This window comes from Diuraphis noxia, unplaced genomic scaffold (assembly GCF_037042655.1).
Source record: "Diuraphis noxia isolate RWA-SAM2 unplaced genomic scaffold, SU_Dnox_SAM2 contig0001, whole genome shotgun sequence".
Lineage (NCBI taxonomy): Eukaryota > Metazoa > Arthropoda > Insecta > Hemiptera > Aphididae > Diuraphis > Diuraphis noxia.
In genome coordinates this window covers 98,352,135-98,367,477 of record NW_028301711.1, presented here as the reverse complement: position 1 = coordinate 98,367,477, position 15,343 = coordinate 98,352,135, and the positions used below count along the sequence as shown (strand labels likewise).

The window sequence follows — 15,343 nt, the reverse complement described above, 5'->3', positions numbered from 1 at the left end:
TGATTGGTTCAATACTAAACATCAAATATGGTTAATGAAATAATAGTAATAATAATAACAATGATAATATTAAACTTACGGCTGAAATAAGAAAGGAATATTGAATTCATTTTGAGGACGATTGCGACGATCGAATCTTAGTGTATTTATGAAAAAATTTAAAAATATCACTTTGAAATTAAACATCTTTTAATAACACAAAACCTTTTTAGTACAAATTACGACTTATACTGATTTAATAAGATAATGTTTCATTATTTTTAATTCATATTGAAATGGGAGGGATTTTAAGTGTTGGATATTAAAAAAAAAAAAAAAATGATAGCAGCTTCTTTGTCTACCTGGTGCACGTGTCGAATTGCAATTTTGAGTGTGCGAAAACATCTCAGTGGCATACTGCCACCCACACAAAGTCACAAATGCCTGCACACAATGCCGGCATGGACTTTGTGTCACCCACACACACACACACACACACACACACACACACACACACACACACACACACACCCACACACACACCCCGTGTAATAAAATAATGTAGACAAACATGGTCACTACAGTCATGTTAATCGAATCCACGGTACCGAGTATATGCATCATTTGCGTTCATCGCGAATACTTTTCATGTGCCTAATAATTTTTTATACACATTAAAAAATTTCAACGTTTCCAAGATTTTTTTTAAAATGTCGTACAACAGTCAAGCATCCGATATAAACACACCTAACGTTTCAGCGGGCTTCATTGACTTTTTAGCGAATGGAGAGTTTGATGAAATGGCAAGTTTATTTATACATACGATATTATATATCTATATAAATCTATGTATATTTTTTAGCTATCAAATACACCGAGACGTGTGTTTTATGAACATTTATTAAGCCAGGAAGACAATATTTCTGTTGCCGAAGTTAGTATGACAAAATATTATTGTAGTACTTACCAACTTTATATTATGCTGTTTTAGGTTAGAAACGACGCTAGGCATAAATCTGACGATTGTGTTGGCCAACAACAAACAAACGGTATTATGTTCATTTTATTATTGTTTTATGCATTGAGTATACAAAATATGTACTATTATCATAGATAAACAAAATGATATCGACTTTTGGGGCTGTGAAGAGGCTGATGATATTTGTCTTGAAGCACTGGAAAGATTTGTCTGGGGTGAAGAATACGCAAATGATGAAAAATTACTACTAAAAGCTTGTATTGAATCTAATACCTAACACATATTATATATTAATTGTTAAATAAAAAATTCATTATAATAAAAAAACTATACATATATATATAACATGATTTATTAATCTATCAATTTTACATTAGAAAAATATATTATATTATATATTTTTGTAACCTTTTGCCTTAAACAAATATTGTACCTTTTCTTTCTCAAAAAAAAAAAAATAAATAAAAAATAAAAAATATATACGTATTTATAAATCTTCGTCGGATGACGGCGGCACCTATGGCGGGGCAGGGAGCGGTGGGATGTGGTGGCGGTGGGATGTGGTGGCGGTGTGATGTGGTGGCGGGGCGGGGAGCGGTGTACCGACGGCGGCACCTATGGCTGGGCAAGGAGCGGTGGGATGTGGTGGCGGTGTGATGTGGTGGCGGGGCGGGGAGCGGTGTACCGACGGCGGCACCTATGGCTTGTCAAGGTGCGGTGGGATGTGGTGGCGGTGGGATGTGGTGGCGGTGGGATGTGGTGGCGGTGGCGGTGGGATGTGGTGGCGGTGGCGGTGTCGGTGGCGGTGGTGGCGGTGGCGGTGGCGGTGGCGGTGGCTGTGGTGGTGGTGGCGGTGGCGGTGGTTCCAGTAGTGGCTTTTTTACCCTACTTTCTTTATTAAATATTTTCAGCAGATGATCAACATGCTCTTTAACTGATCGAATAGAAAAATTTTTATTGGATGTAGAGACTAGTGCATCTTTAATAATTTCCCACTGGTTAAGAGGACGTGATACCCGCATGTGTTGTCTCCGTCTTACAAATGCGTAACATGGTACATTTTTCGCTCAGCAGAACACGTGTAGCTCCGTTAAATTAAAAATTAGAGTGAACTGACCTCTTATAAGATTTAAAGGTAAGATTATTATCTAGACAACCTCATATGCTTTTTATTTTATATCAAACTTAAAGCGAGTTTTATGAGTATTTTAAAATTGTGAATTTTTTGTGCATCTTAAAATACTCATAACTTCCTTTAAAATTTAAATATATTAAAAAGCATATGAGGTTGACTAGATAACAATCATACCTTTAAATTTTTAAGAGGTCAATTCACTCTAATTTTTAAGCAAACGGAGCTACACGTGTTCTGCTGAACGTAAAATTTACTATATAATGCACTTGTAAGACAGAGACAACACATGCGGGTATCACGTCCTCTTAATGTCATTATATGGATTTAAACATATGACTTGGCGTAATAAACACAAGTCATCTTTTGTTGAAAATCTTAGTCGTTCTTTTCTATTATCCATTTAACAAACTTTTAAAAACCAAATACTTAAATATTTCAAACAATTTTATTTTTTTAAAAGCGGGATACAAAACAACGGTATTGGCTGATAAAGAAAACAGCTGTTGTCACGAGTGTAAACCACGGTTTAAGATCTATCTTAAATCGTGGTGTAAACTTTGGCTAAAATCACGGCTATCATATTTTGATTAGATAATATAACCGGTAACACGGTTTAAGATATACAGGTTAGCTATCGGCTATCTAAATTGTATTGATAGCTGCGGTCAGAACTCGTCACGGGTTTAGCGCATAATTTCACCACATCTGTAGAGCGCTAGTAGTAAGTAGGGTCATATAGCATGTTAGGGAACTCGGAACTACCTATATTATTATTCGATAATTCAATATTGTGATTGTGATTTTCTATTTCTTTTCTAATTTCTGATTGAGATTTGCGAATTATTGCGATTGCCTTTAAGTAATTATTATGCTCCCTTGATGCAGAATATTCTAATTCTATTTTGCATTTTTAGCTGTAGATACAACTTTTAAATTATTTAGGTCATTTTTCAACATTTTTAAGTCATTTTTTTTATATTTTATGTCATTTTTTGTAGTTTATGTACAATGTGGGGGCATTTTTCTCAAATTTTAGGTTTGAAAGAAAATTTGTATAACATTTAAAAAAAAATAATTTTAATATTATTATTGTGGGGGTTTTTGGTGTTATACATTCTTTATTTATATTTTACTTTTTAATTTATTTTTAATAATTATATTTTACTTTTTAATTTATTTTCAATAATTTTAAATAATGCATAAAATGTAAATGTATAGGTACTATTGTTTATTAATATTATAATTCATATTTTAAAATACTATTATACCCATATCTCTAATAAAAATTATTATTTATAAATACATTTTTTTCACTTATTATGTTTTTTTAGGCATTTTTAAGTTTTTTTTTTAGGTCATCTACATCCTAACTATATTGATAATGTATTTCTTTTAATTTTTGTGGTCCAATATTTTATCATAGTGAATAATGCCACGTTCGTGCTGCGTTGTTGGATGCCAAACTGGATATAAGTCCAACTCTAATAAAATTGTATCTACTTTCTCTTTTCCAAAAAATGAAAGTTTGAGGCAAAAATGGATAAATGTGATACCCCGAAAGGATCTTATTGTTACCAAAAATTCAGCAGTATGTGCTAACCACTTTACTGAAGATCAAATTATTACAAAATGGACTTCAGGGGTTGGCGACAATAAAGTGTGTTTTAATATATATAATAATTGTTTTAATCATTATTTATGAATTTGAGATCGTTATTCGGTACATAAAAAATTACAATATCTTAATGTAGGTAGGTAATTGGCTGGGCTGAAGGTTATTTAAAAAGTTTTGAAGATGATTGGATATGTTTTTAAACCATCTTTTAATAATATATAATATTATATCGACATAATAGATATCTGAATAAATATATTTAAATTTATTTTTTAATTTATATTATATTTATTTAGATATTAAATGTATGATCATTAATTCATTAAATTCTATCATGTAGGATACACTAGTACACTACCTATTATAAGTAAAATATAGCCCTACTTACTACTAGCGCTTTACGCGTGTGGTGAAAATATGAACAACTGAACCGTTACACAATCAGACCGTATAGCGGGCCGGCGATAGCTAACCTGTATATCTTAAACCGTGACCGGTAATAACGGTGCCCGTTAAAGTGTTGAAAATAACCGATTACGATAATCAAATAACCGTACCGGTATTTGGAGTGCATGCGCAAAGGCTTGTTTTGGTAAATAACGTTATCGGATTCATACCGTATTTTTAACCGGTGTTGTGCAAAAACTCCCTTGTAAAGGGGGGTTCACACTTACACCGTGTCGGGTCGTGTCGTGTTGTATCTAGTTTTTATGATCGTGTGATCTCATGTATCACGATCATCATCGTTTCGTGGGTTTTATACCAAAATGCAATACCAACGATACCATAATTATTATCAATTCCAGTGATAACATTTTAAATTTAAAAATAAATTCAAAATAATTATCACATCAATATTATATTATGGCATCTAGAAAACAGTATGTAGGATATGATGATTACTTGGCATTTACATTTGGGGAATTTTCAGATTTAAATTTATCATAAGACATAAACACACATTTCAAACAGTTAACCATTTATTATTTATTCTACAAAATGAACCTTTAAATCTATGTCCATAATTTTTAGAAATAGTTTCAAACAAGCTTGTACAATTTTCATTTTTTCTTAACTTTCTTAGAATCATATTATGATAGTTGTTGAGTATTGGTGTAGAATCGAGAAATCCGTGTAGAATAGCTCCAATCTTGTAAACGTTAGTTGTGCTGGTAAACAGACGCAAAAGATCTTCAGCACCGCTCCAATCTGTATTATTGTAGCATTGATTTGAAACATTTAACAGCCAAACCTTCGTTCCACCATTTAGGTTCAAAACTCTTAGCGTTCAATTGTAACAGATGAAAATTCAAATAATGTGAATACTCGTGCATCGTTGTGTCTGATAGAGACAGACACTGTTTCGTAGAAATGAAAATTTTATCTTTACTATACAAACCGCATGTAGTATTACTGAGAGTTTCCAAAACAAACATTTGCACATACATTTTATACAATTCATAATCGTGAAAAATAAACACATCAGCAGATTTTGGCAAGGAAACAACTTTAAACTCTTCTCGTGTATAATTGAAAATACGAGTCATTAAAAACATGGTATTGTAAATTGCTCTCGAAACAGTTTCAATTTCTTCATTTTGCATCACTATGTCTGAATAAATTTTAACATTTTGCCACGGGAAAAACAACTCGACAACATAACTATTGTCAACAATAAAATACCGATACGAATGTTTCACAAATCCGTCCAATATTTTATTATCTCGAAACTCAATTGCTGGATTTTTCGTGTTTGTAACAGTACTATTGCGCACAGATACTGGAATTGTTTCTTTTTTTTTGATAGATACTGTTGTCGTTGGTTGTGAAGTGGTGGTTGTAGTTGTCGTTGTTGTCGTGGTCGGTCTTTTGTTAGTAGTCCATGGTCTTGCAGTTGTATTTGTATAAATTTCATAGACACAATTGTCGTGTTCTCGAATAGCGTCCATGACTATTCTATTCAATTGTAAACGAACTTCTACTAGATAAATGTCTAAAAAAACACAAAAAATTTAGACAATGAGATAAATAAAAAACAGCATGTCAAATTATACCAAATTTATTATTGACACTCGTCAACACCTTGTCCAGATCAACAGCATTTGTAATGGCTACGATTGTATTAAACAAAAATAAAATATTACACAGCATCATCTTGAATTATGTAACTTTTGTCTCGCAAAAAATCGCCTTTATAGCCATACATTTTGGTGCCGTTAGATCTATTTTCAATACAGGAATTCATATTATCAGATATGACGTCAACTGTTAAATTTTCACGTTCAACAGCACTGGGATTGTTTGTACTGCCAGAAATCAGAGTTGTCATTTGTCAAAAAAAAAACACAATAATTGTATTGATAGATGATCGTGCAAAAAAATTTTGCATGAAGAAAAAAAACAGCAGTTGTATAGCTTACCATAATCACACCCAACAAGAGGACAAGCATTTTATGAACAGTGTCATTTTATGATTTTAGTTTTTCCCCTCTTCAATACTCGACAGTAGGTATTTAAGCTCGGTAACTGATTACTGAACGGTTTCCTTCCCAGTCTTTATACTAAACCGCCTGAAAAAAATTATTGAGCAATGGATACAGCATTGATAATGCCTGCTGATAAACGTCATCATACTACACGCAAGAGACGAGTGATCACAGTGTACATATTAATAATGATTACACTGATAGTGTTGAGGGTGTTATGGAACTCGAGAGGCAATGAACAAGTGACTGTGAACAGTTTTGATCTAAACAATCATTTGCACAACATTGTGGATGAATTGACGGATTATTTGAAGTAGAATAGACCGCTTTTGAGCAATATACCTTTTGAAGTAACACAAATACAAAAGGATGTGCTTGCGAGTTTTAATATCTCTCACGAGTTGTATGAATATTACGAGTCTCACGACATTCGAACGTCCATAGAGACGCTGTCACAAGACTTTAATAACACAGCCGACAACTATACACTCGCAATTGTCTTGAAATTAAAGAGCAAATGGTTGCAATTAGAGTGATCGTCATTAAACAGAGCATTCGAACAGTTGAATCTTCTTACTCTCTATCGACCAAACTTTACGGGAAGATCATCAATTGTGGAAAAGATGAAATTAAAAGTAGAAGATTTCGTACAAATGAGTAGAGATTTAAACAATCATAATATGACCGGATTATGTTCTACTCAATGATATAATGGCGAAAAAATTTCTGTAAAAGGATCAATTGACGATATAACACCTTATGAAATAAGCACAAAAGACAGACGTTGGTGGTCAAATAAAAGTGTTTTATTGAAAGAAATGAACGTTAATTAATACAAATACAAGCATGTGTTTAATATTGCTTTTTTTTCAAATTATTATTTGTATACATTTGACAATTGAGTAATAATACACTTATTTCAATGATATACAAAAGACATTCAAACGCTTCGTTCAAGTTTTCAACATAACGTAATTGTATTATTATAAATATATTTTCGAGACACATTCAGAAGTCTTTGTGATAACATCTGTAATAAATACCAGTAATTGTGGAATGGTCTATCCTGGTTTTCTGAAACATTTATACGTCTAGAGTCGGAATGTATAGAGTTTACATTTGTTTACAATGTTTCATGAGTATATTCATTGTTTTTGTATCATATGATAATTTTTCAGTGGTAAGTGCAGTACAAATTACTTGAATGCACATCTCGATTTCGCAGGTGTAAAAGACACTGCAAAGCTACTTCAATTCAAATCCCAAACTCCGATCTTTATATTTTGACATTGCTTACAATTGTATAAAAAATAGCTTTATGGATAAATGTTATAATGTATATAAGATACATGATAATGATGATAATAAGTTCGTATATACAAATTCAACATTTTGTCAGACATATGATAATTTCGTTGTATACAATTGATGCATTATACTTATATAATAGTAATAATGAACATCTATACACATCAAAACGTTCAACATACAATTTTTAACATAAGTCGAAAAATTGAAATCCAAAAATGTTGCCTTTTTCTGGTTCAACCAAATTTTCCGGTATTCGTGTCTATAATCCGATTGTTTGACATATATATTTTCGTAAATTAGTCTAAATTGTAATTCTATTTCTAATAAAACATTGGTAACAATAAAAGAGATCAATAGATCAGAATTGGTAATTTTGACAAGTGCACCTTTCATACATCGAATCATGAGAGTTTTGATGCCAGTGTTGTTGATCAGATGATACAATTGACACATAATCGTCTTTCTCTCTCTGCAGGAGTGACAAATGAAGCCTGTTGTGGGGGAACATTTAACATTTTTGATCTTGCGTTCGCAAAATGCCAAATTTTCCATTGACGCGTACTGTATTGCCATTGTATGGGTTTTTCGTTGTAAATAAGTAGACTCGACATTATATTTTAGAACTAGAGATTCAGGAGCAAGTATTTATATATTAGATTCTCTACTAGATGATTATTTAGGTATCATCTTCACGATGAAGAGTTGCAATAAGAACGCATACATATTTTTAGTGACTTCAAAAGCTTTGAAAAAAAATCAGATGTACATGATAGTAGAAGCTGCAAATACAATTGATTACCTACGTTCAATTGAAATCATAGAACACGACAAATCAACGGACTTTTATTGTATAAAGTCTTGGAACAGTTACAATGTGATCAACTTGATCAAAACAATCGAGCTAGAACTACCGAGACATCTCTCTAATGGGAATCGTTTGATTTTCGAATCAAATCAAGAAGCTATTGTCAAAATTTCACGATGTATCTACACAGCACGATGTAATTTGTTTTTTTTTTTTCATAGTAATTTTTCAATCTATTATTAATAATAATGAAAAAAATTAATAACACTTACATTTTGTTGCAGTACTGAGTTATGATGATTTTGATGTGATTCAATGTTTGACAAATGAAGCACCAATGTATACGTATTTGGAGATTTACAATTTGAAAGGTACCGCAGAGGAAAAGTCACAAGGACAGGTTGTATTGATCACAAAAAAAGTTTTCAAGAGCGAGCAAAGAGCAACAAACACATGATGTTTCCAGACTTATTTTATTGTATTCACTACTGATGTTAGTTCGCATTTGCAAAAGTTGCGCTTTTACGATGATCAGAATGACATTGTACAATACGTGGCACATTGGAATTTTTGGTCTTTAACAATTGCCGAACTTTTAATCGCAAAACAATTAGCCGTGTTCAATTTCATAGGAAAAATGTATATGTTTGAGAGTGATTCAATGACAATAGCACGCATAGATCAAGCCTTGAAAGTACAAATATGATTTTTTATAATTGTAAATAGCATTGTACATATTATATTTATTTGTAGATAAATTTGTATTTAATATTACATTTAACTGTAGTTTTAAAAGGAAGCAATTGCCAACATATATTTTTTGTGAATAATAAAAAGTTTTTGAAGAATACAGTCTTATTCTTCAAATCTTTGAGAAAACTGTAATACTCGGTTGACAATTACGATTAGTGTATGCACAAGTCAAAATACTCAACAGGTCCAAATATTCTTGCGGTTGTGCGGAATACATTATGTACCTGCCGATTGTACGATTGAACTGTATTCTTGAATCATACACGTTTTCAAGAATAGTTGATACATTTGCGGCAACTTCTAAATCCTTTGATTGGTCAATTAGGCACGATTGTAGGTCCGTGATATAGTGAATGTTAAATAACAATGACTATATACATCATTAATTTGTGTATGGAAGTGAAGAATGGCGGCATCATATTTGTGATTTTTTTGTATTCGATTTGTTAAATGCACCTATTCTGGAATGTAATAAGACACGCTGTTATATAGTCTGATAGAAATCAATATTTTAATGTCTGTGTGACAAAGAACTCACTCAATCATCACTCTTGAAGAACATTTGAAGATACAGTAAAGTATATAGATTGAAAATACTTGTAGTCATACATTTGTTAATACAATCATTAACACTTTCGAATCCAAGTCGCTCGAATGCCATGTAGTCTGCACAATTTCGATTTCAATGTCTTAAAAAATATATATTTGCCAGTAAGTCCGCGTTGATCGAGAAATCTGAAATTATACTCGTCTTTATCGAACTTTAAACCAAACATATAATGCGCATATGTCTCTTTGAAGGTTGCCTAGTCAACATAGGGTTTGTAGTGTCAAACGCTCTACCGACTAGTACTATATCGATGTCTTCCGATTTTCCATCATCCAAACAATTTTTGCGTTTTTTCGATTTTCGACACTGAATTGTATTGTACGTATCTGCACGATAGATTGAAACTCTTCTTATCCTGAACAACCATACAATACTTGTGCATTTTCACCAACCACACAAATGCTATGACATGTACGTTTTTATTCTCTTCCATAATACGTTCAAAAGTAATACAGTTATAGTCTCTAGTTACTAATTGCGACTCGTTGAATTTTCACTATAAATTAGAATTTATTCTTAATAAATAATCATTCTAATATACCACAGAAAATATGAGTTCTCACAATGATACAGAACAACCAACAACCTCGGAATCATCTTCTGCCGCATGGTGTCTATTCCATAACATGAAAATTTCAGATATATTGAATAGCAGCAGCAGTAGTAGTAGTGAAAGTAACAATGACGATTCTGATGAGTTTTCTGAACGTGTAATGATGCCATCGGTACATTTGAAATTAGTTCTTCGAAAAATACGAAGATATTGCAATTGTCCACGATGTGTAAATTTCGTTATGGCGATCAGACACAAGACCAAGATCAAGAAACCTTTGAGATTGAGAAGAAATGATGCTAATTTTGATTGGTTTGATTATGTGTTTGATAATGTAGAAGAAGAAGAAGAAAATCAAGATACATATGATGAAACGGATGCGGAACAAAACAAGATTACATTCAAATACGCTAAACGCCTACACAAATTACGCATAAGACAAAATAAATAAAAAAAAAGAACTATGAATCGCCTACTTAAACTTTGCAATCAAAAGTTGTCAAAAATTAAACAGAAAATGACCATTCTCGAAAATCGTCGTATCAAAATAAATAAAGAAATGAAAAAATTGGATAATGTCATTGATCATCAAGTAACGTCTCGAAGAAAATTGAAACATCAACGGCACAAAATGTTATGTGGTGACAAGTGGAATCATTTTTCAGTCAATTGTGTTGTATGCTTCGAAAATTATAAACAGCACGTACAATTAGTTGAATGCAAACACGAGTTGTGCGTAGATTGTTTTTACAATTTAAGAAAAGAAAACAGGATCAAATGCCCGTATTGTCGACAATTTTCCGAAACTTATGTTGAAATGTCAAAGGTAGCGCTGAAGCCAATATTACGTAGTATATCGTACATTCAACAACAATATAATAGTAGTGATAGTGATGATTATTAATATAATATTGTTTTATTGATCAATAAAATTTGTACATAAAATCTCGAATAATTATTTTTTTTCTCTTTATAATAGCATCACAGGTGGTTTTATTCACAAAACGTGTAAGATGATTGCATCCATCGGTACAGTTACAACCGAAAACATTACACTATCCAGATTCGCAATATAAACCTTCATATATGGGTTGACCATTTTTACAATAGCCGTAATAGCGTACATCTTTCTTGGGATATGTCGCTAGTGCACAAAAAGCCGATCTCCATAAAGAATTGAAATCTTGTTCATTTATTCCCATGGAAGGACAACAGGTGGCTTCTGTAAAACTCCAAATGATAGACAGACAAAAAGGGAAAACAAAATCGTGTACATGACTCTATACTCCGTGCCACGAGAGAGTGCGACCGCCACGCGCATCTAAATGAATTAGCTCCGACGTCCAGAGGCTAATTATCCCCCACCATGTGGTGTTCGCTCACTGTGTATACAGCGGCTCAAATAACTAATCACTAATATTACCGCGACCAGCCTTTATAATATAATATCAGTATATGAGTTATTTTTATGAAATAAGTACAATTTTTTTTGATTATTATTTTTTTATTATTAAAACTACCATAAAATATTTGTCACACTTAATTTAAAATAGAAAATATACATAAATAAATAATTTAAATGTTTTCGTCGTCGGAATCTGAAGTGGTGTCGCCTGTAATTGTTAGTGTATGTTCTCCTGTTTCCGCGTCAAAAACTTCGTCAGACAGATGATCAACTCTCAATAATTTGTCCTCTTCTTTGATTACGTGGCCAATAAAATTTGTCCACATTTCGCTCGTGACGTGTTCCACAGCATCTTTTAATAAATTATGTACATCTTGCAATTTAAATGTCGTATTGTTCATACGTACATAATGTTTTATCCAAGACCACGCGAGCTCGATAGGATTAAGCTCACAGTGGTAAGGAGGCAACCGTAAGACTATTTTATTATTTTCTTTCGCTATTTCATCAATCACATATGTGTCACTCAGCGGTTTAAACTGGTTAGTGAGTTCTAAAAGTTGGGATTTAAGTAATTCTGGCTGAGCTATATGACCTTCATTTTCTAACCAATCTTTAATCTCTTGTTTATTCCAAGCCATGGTCGGAAATCGATTTTTTTTTTACAGAATGGTATGAGGCATTGTCCATTACTATTACGGCGTTTTCTTTTAGAGATGGTAGGATTTTGATGAACCAGTCGTAAAACGTCCCCATTCATCTCATCATGATAGTCCGACGTGTTTTTCTTTGATTCAAAAGATAGCAGGCCTCCAGGAACGAAACCGTCAGACGACCCGATGTGTAACACAATTAACCGTTTGCCCTTCCCTGACGGTTCTTTTTGTCCAGTTGTTAGCCCTCGAAGGAATGCGTCCCGAGGCGAAGATATTGTTGTGTCGACCCATGACTTTGTGCTCGTTTCACCTGCATTGACCCAGGTTTCGTCAAGGTAGTATATTGGTCTACCACTTAGTCTATAATGTTTTATAGATTCTAAATATTTCCGACGCCAACACACGATATCATTACGTTCAATAAGTGCACTATTCCGTTTTTTTAATATACTCAAAATTAAGGTGCTTCAAAATTCTACGTAGGGACGTCTTCGAAAAATTTGGTAAATTATCATCTTCGTTTACAGCCACTAGAATTTTATTCAAAGTAGGTATTTGACGATTAAACCAAAAATTATGTACCTTCTGTCTAATGGCGTTTTGGTCAAAATCTTCGGTTTTGTCTATCACTGTCTTCCTAATTTTTTTTATTTGGCGATGAAACTATACCTTTAGCTTTATACTCCGCTAATGTACGTTCCACCGTTTTCTGTCCAACACCACTGGTTATTGATATTTTTTTTATTAGGTCCTTATACTTCATTTTTTGACTCGCTTCCAAGTTCTGTTGCTCCAACATTAAATTTTTGTAGAAATTGACAATTATTTCCTTTTTTTGAGTACCAACGAACTAAAAAAAAAATACAAAAAAGGTGGGTAAGTGGATGTCGCTCTGCTGTACAGTAGGTTACTGAGGGTCACTGTATAATGGAAGGCATTAATTTTGAATTCAATGATATAATATCATTGTATAAGAAAAACGATTCTGAGCGGAGACGGTATGTCAGTCTAGGTAAAAGAACATAAATATTAAATATGTAATTTCATCCAAATTTAAATTTAAAATGTCTGTAAAATAAAACTTTAGTAAGATCTGTAAGATAAAACTTTATTGATATTTATAGAAAAAAAAAAACTAAAAAATAATGGAAAATGAAAATGTTCCTAAACAGTTCAAAATAAATCACAATATTTTGAAAATGTTATTGTGTATAGAAAATGCAAATTAAACAACCAGTGAAAGTTGCATGTATCTACGGTCATTTGTTTTATAGTTACGCGAAAAACCAAATTCGATTTTGTCAAAAACCGATTTCGCGTAAAAATTTCCGTTTTTTCTTAATTTTTCTTTTGTTAATCTTGTCGCATTGTGAAAACTATTGGGAATTTTAAATTTTGACCTCCCCAATGCACCAACGATATTCACTTTCGAATCAAAAAATATACTAAAGTTGAAATTTTGACATTATTTCGACTATTATCGTGTACACAGACACAAAAATAAAAAAATAAAAAAACACACACCATTGTAAAATCAATACATTCATCGTTCCACTCAGAATCTAAAATTAGTAATATTATGGACAGAACAGAACAATTTATTTTAAATATGTTTATTATACATAGTAAAGCAAAAAGTTTTGAATAATATCTGATGGCGAAATTATGTATTTATATAAGGAAAAAAATAATAATACAAGTGAAAAAAGGAAGTACGATAGGTAATTCCCGACATCACTAAAAATTAAAGCATAAAAAACAAATATTTTCAAAAAAAAAAGTGTTTGTATAATGTTTTTTAATAAAGATATTTACTTTTCCGGAAGGATTCTTTTTCACAGGTGAAATATTTTCCATCATAAATAATTAAATAACACGACTTTTTAAAATGAAATAAAAAAAATCGCAATTTAAAAACCGTATTAGGTACACACGTTGAACCGCACTGAATATCAAACATGTAATAATAATAAAAAATTTAATTACACCAGTAACCGCTCTGTATATTACAACAACATCGTTCGACAACGGTACGACAGCGATCGACACATACCGACGGTAGTAACCATGACAGGAATGTGGTGGGGATGCGCGGAAATGAACACGTTTTGGTCGCCTCCCAGTCGCACTCTCTCGTGGCACGGAGTATATAATGATTATGATGACTTTACCAATGAGACTACCTTTTTATATCAATCAGACATGAATTCACACACACACATACACAACTAGGAATTTTTATCAATTGTATATTAGCTAATGTTAAAACTGCAATTGTACGTTAAGAAAATCATAGACCAATTTCTTGTATCTCCATATTGAACAAAAACAGAGAATAGTGAAGAGTATAATTGAACGGTGATAGCGATTGGTAGAGTGGTTGGTATTAATGGGAGTAATCCAAAATTCACTTGTTATTTCATGGATTATGACAAACATTAATCAGTAAATCAAACAAACACTTCAACTAGATGCGAGATACGGATGTTTTTTTCATTTAGGCATTTATTGGTAGACACATGGATACCACTGCTGCTTCGGACATGCAAAAGTAATCGCTTATGAAATATTGCAGCATAACACCAAAAAGTTCACCTGTATTTATAAAACTAATGACTGTAGAACGGAATTTTGCTGGAAACATTTCGCCAACATAAATCGGCAAAATGATGTAAACAATTCTAAGAGCCTTATTTTTCATTAATATAGTTGTACGTTTATTCTTAATTACAAATACAGAAAGTTAATCAGTCCTAAAGTGTTTGTGAATTTATTTGTGAGGACATCTCAGGATCGTCCATAACATTTTTGGTGGCAGCGGTGGGATACGCCAAACACCAGTATCTCGCTATTACAGACATCAAACGGGCAGAAACTTTCAAAGGTATATTGAAAGAAAAACGAACAATCGAACCAGATCATTCCAAACAGAAAATCATTACAAAGGACATAAAAAACTACGGTAATATTTAAAACACGAAATATTACATTTCAATAATATTTCAAAAAAAAAAAAAATAAATAAATAAAATAAAACACGCAGAATATAATATAAA

General features: G+C 32.2%; 1 protein-coding gene and 1 pseudogene across 1 annotated transcript; one reads left to right on the top strand and one right to left on the bottom strand.

Moving 5' to 3' along the window:
• LOC149062665 (uncharacterized) overlaps positions 1 to 15,343 on the bottom strand; it is a 410,648-nt pseudogene that overhangs the window by 184,774 nt on the left and 210,531 nt on the right.
• On the top strand, positions 690 to 1,235 carry LOC149062681 (uncharacterized). The gene is made up of 4 exons (XM_089216163.1): positions 690 to 782; positions 842 to 913; positions 971 to 1,028; positions 1,093 to 1,235. The coding sequence occupies exons 1-4, from the start codon at positions 690 to 692 to the stop codon at positions 1,233 to 1,235; spliced, it is 366 nt and encodes a 121-aa protein (XP_089072289.1).

What these genes read in the sequence shown, in the direction of transcription:
- LOC149062681 (XM_089216163.1), top strand. Translation starts at nt 690, where the DNA reads ATGTCGTACAACAGTCAAGCATCCGATATAAACACACCTAACGTTTCA. An exon ending in ATGGAGAGTTTGATGAAATG is followed by an intron (nt 783 to 841) that starts GCAAGTTTATTT and finishes TATATTTTTTAG; the next exon opens with CTATCAAATACACCGAGACG. An exon ending in TGGCCAACAACAAACAAACG is followed by an intron (nt 1,029 to 1,092) that starts GTATTATGTTCA and finishes CTATTATCATAG; the next exon opens with ATAAACAAAATGATATCGAC.